This window comes from Octopus bimaculoides, chromosome 22, assembly GCF_001194135.2.
Source record: "Octopus bimaculoides isolate UCB-OBI-ISO-001 chromosome 22, ASM119413v2, whole genome shotgun sequence".
NCBI lineage: Eukaryota > Metazoa > Mollusca > Cephalopoda > Octopoda > Octopodidae > Octopus > Octopus bimaculoides.
Genome location: NC_069002.1, coordinates 22,675,427 through 22,679,512, shown reverse-complemented (window position 1 = coordinate 22,679,512; position 4,086 = coordinate 22,675,427). Strand labels below are relative to the sequence as shown.

The window sequence follows — 4,086 nt, the reverse complement described above, 5'->3', positions numbered from 1 at the left end:
TCTCTCTCTCTCTCTCTCCATATATATATATATATATATATATACAGCTGATGTAGATCATTTATAAAAGTTGGGTAATTGGTTGTTGGAAGAATGGGGGTGGGGATAATTCTTCTTTTCCTTATTTTTCATATTAACACTTTATTGTAGCTATTGCAGGCCTTTGAAATTTTGGTTTATTACTGAGTGAGAGAGCAGTGCATGCCACCAAAGTGACACCGGGGTAAAATATACAAAGCCCAGTATACCCATCATGACTATTCGTCTGATAAGGGTACACCAGGCACATGCATCACAACCATGTGTTCACGACATAGTGATCTCATATCAAGATAAACCATGCATGACCTTGCAGGTGGGGCCAAGTTAGAATTTTCTACAGGTTGAGTAGCCCATCCCGCTCAAAAGGTCCCTGAATCAGGTTTGTTTAAGGATGATGAACAAAACACCCATGTTTCCAGAGATGAATTATCCAAATTCCAAAGAATTCCTCACAGCACAAGACTTTGATGCTCCCCCACTACTTCTACATATCGTCAGCCACTAAGGGACATGCTCAACTGGTTAAGGTCAAACAACTGACAAGTAAATCTGTGGTGCTGGGCAGAATATTTGCTATCATTATTATAGCAGTGAGCTGGCTGAATCATTAGCATTGTCAGGCAAAATGCTTCACAGCATTTCGTTCATCTTTACATTCCGAGTTCAAATTCAATTGAGATCAACTTTGCTTTTCATCCTTTCGTGGTCAATAAAATAAGTACCGATTGAGCCCTGAGGTCAATGTAATCAACTTACCCCTTCTCGCAAAATTGCTGGATTTCCGCCAAAATTTTGAAACCATTATTATTATTATTATTGTTATTATTCATCTTTTTAGGGTCAATGTCATCAACTTGCACCCTCCCCCTAGAATTTCAGGCTTTGTACCAATAGTAGAAAGGATTATTGTTATTAATTCAAGTAAAAATTCTACCCTCACCGCAATCTGATTCACTGTTTCAATTTCAGGAATGCGTCATGCTATATATGACAAATTAGATGATGACGGCATCATAGCTCCTGGTACAAGAGTCTCTGGAGATGATGTACTGATTGGCAAAACACTGACACTTCCACAGAATGAAAACGAGGTAAGCATATGACACCACATCTCCCTTCACCACCACCCCAACACCCATTCTCCACAAAACCACAACCCTACACTGCTGGCCCACTGATATCTGTCATTTCTCATCTCTACCATACCATTATCTCATCTTTTTCTTTGAAACTTGCTTCTTCATTCTCTTTCTTTCATCCTAATATTTCTCTCTGCAACACAAGTTTTCTAATAATCACAAACTGCTTTCCACTGGAAATCTTTTGATTCCCAATTCACCTCCTTCAGATCACTTTAATCATAAACTGGATCAGCCTCTTTACCCTTTTATCTCCAAGGATATAAAACTGCTAAAATTCTTCCTCCTCCTTTTCCTCTTCTTTATTAGTTTAAGCACCAATGAAATCTAGCAATTTACAAAAGTTCTTGCTCACTTATGGTCATAATAGTTCCACAACTGCTTAGGCCAGTGATTCTCAACCATTTTTTTAACCTGTGGATCCCTTTGATTTCTATTTCACTTGGGTGGACCTTCATAGCAGTTCTCTAGCTGCAGAATAAAACTGCCACAAGGCGTCTCACTGAACCTGTGCAAGTTTAGAGGGAAAATGGACATAGTAAAAAATGTGAGAGTAAATGTGTAACTTTTGTTTGTTTTTTTTTACTCCAAATGTGTAACGTTTTGTTTCTACTCTCTGTTACAGCTTGATAGTACTGTTCGAAGATTTGCCAAAAGAGATGCCAGTGTGTTCATGAGAAGAAGTGAAACTGGTATTATTGACCAGGTAGGGTCCTTGCTTTTCTTTCTGTTATAATGGCTGATTTGGTACCACTTTTAATGTGGTGTATTATCTTATATGGTTTTTACTGTGATTGATAATAAATATATTTTATTCCTTGATAAACCTATTACTTATAACTTAATTATAAGTAGTATCACTATACATAAATCTCAGCTCAAGCTACAGAAATGCCATAGTGAAATATATATATATATATATCAAGATGCTTAACAGACATGTTGAATGTGCATGTATGCTGAAGATAAGTTAGTGTTCTATTTCACTGCTGTAAAAAGCAGTTTCATAATTGCAGAAATAAATTTCATTAACAGGTTGGAAAGAAATGAAGAAAAAGAAAATATTTACTACATTGGTTAATTTATGTACATTTAGTATTTACAATACATTTAGAAGTAAGGCATTTTGTCAGAAAGAGTTACGACCCACAAACACTCATATAAGTTTCGTGAAATCTAGTGATAACCAAAAATCACTAATGTGAGTGTCGTGGAGTTTAGTAACAACCAACGATCACTATTGTGAGTGTCATGGAGTTTAGTAACATCCTACAATCACTGATTAATTTCCCAAAAATCAGGGTTTATATAACTGCTCATACCTGAATTCTAAGAACTGTATTTCGTGAAAGAATTCTCTTTGACGAAAGTTTAGAATTAAAATATGGACAATAATTTTAACCAACGGGAAACTAACAATTATACTTGTTCGCGCAACATGACCCTTACATCATATTACCGCTGTTTACAACTTGCTTGCTGCTCGCTACACTGTCACACACTGCAAATTGCCTGTAGGTGGGTGGGGTTTCATGTTCAAACATTTATGTCAGTGTAGAAGCACAAAAGGCACAGGCATAGCAGTGTGGTTGAGAAGTTTGCTTCCCAACCCTGTGGTTTTGGGTTCAGTCCCATGGCATGGCACATTGGGCGAGTGTCTTCTACTATAAGCCCTGGGCCAACCAAAGCCTTGTGAATGGATTTACTAGATGGAAACTAAAAGAAGCCCATTGTCTACTTGAGTTTGTGTTTCTCTGTCTTGACATCATGTAATGTTGCAAATATTTCCAACATTCTGCAAAAATATGCCATACCATGGGGAAATTTTACCTTCATTGGCAACAGGAAAGGCATCAGCTGTAGAAAATATGCCTCAATAAACCCCCTGCAACCCATGGAATTGGTGTTTACCGCATCATTTCTGTTGCTATTAACTGTTTGAGAGATAAATCTTTGTACTGACCTCAACAGATCACTGCTCTTTCTTGCAGGTCAGGTGATCACATCGAAGTTCCATGTTAGGTTGAGCCTTCTAAGAGTTGTTATGGCAACACGTTCAACCTATTGACCGAACATATAAAGTCTCAATAGCAACCCCAGTACTCAACTTGTACTTATTTTATAAACCCCAAAAGATTAAAAGGCAAGGTTGAACTCTGAACGTAAAGCCAGGCGAAATGCTGTGAAGCATTTTGTCCTACCAGCTTGCCATTTTAATAATAATCAAATTTTGCCACGAGAGCAGCAATTTGGGGAGAGGGGATTACTCAATTACATCGACCCAGTGTACAACTGGTACTTATTTTATTGACCCCCGAAAGGATGAAAGGCAAAGTTGACCTTGGCAGAATTTGAACTCAGAAAGTAGCGATGAGTGAAATACTGCTAAGCATTTCGTCCAGCATTGCTAATGAATCTGCCAGCTCACCACCTTTATCAATTATAATTAATAAGGTGGTGAGCTGGCAGATTCATTAATAATTCCAGGGTCCATGTAGTCGACACAACCCCTCCCCCAAAATGGCTACCCTTGTGGAAAAATTTGAAACCCTCTCCTAATATAATAATGAGCATAGTGTTTTTATATATTTGTCTGAAATCACGCATTTGGAGTAAATGGTGAAGGGAGAGAAGAGAGAAAATAGTAATTCAGTGAAGGAGAAGTAGTGAGAGTAATAGCCATGACTGAGAGGGAGTGAGAGAAAGTAATAGCAATGAAAGAGAGGAAGTGGCAAAGAGAGTGTCGTGTATCTTCTGCTATAATAATACTCTTGTGTATTTCTCTGGCACAACATATGAATGAGAAAGGAAGGGGTAATCAACTGATGGAAGTGGGATGGTGAAACAAAAATCAAGTGCTTCAACACCGTGTGAGTATGTGTGTGTGCATGTAAAAGAGAGGAAT

General features: G+C 37.8%; 1 protein-coding gene across 1 annotated transcript in view; it reads left to right on the top strand.

Moving 5' to 3' along the window:
• The window catches only part of LOC106874492 (DNA-directed RNA polymerase II subunit RPB2), a 46,481-nt gene that overhangs the window by 34,098 nt on the left and 8,297 nt on the right, over positions 1-4,086 (top strand). Inside the window, exons 18-19 of the mRNA XM_014922237.2 lie at positions 1,012-1,133; positions 1,807-1,887. Of these exons, the coding sequence (XP_014777723.1) occupies positions 1,012-1,133; positions 1,807-1,887 (203 nt within the window). The remainder of the gene's footprint in view (positions 1-1,011; positions 1,134-1,806; positions 1,888-4,086) is intronic.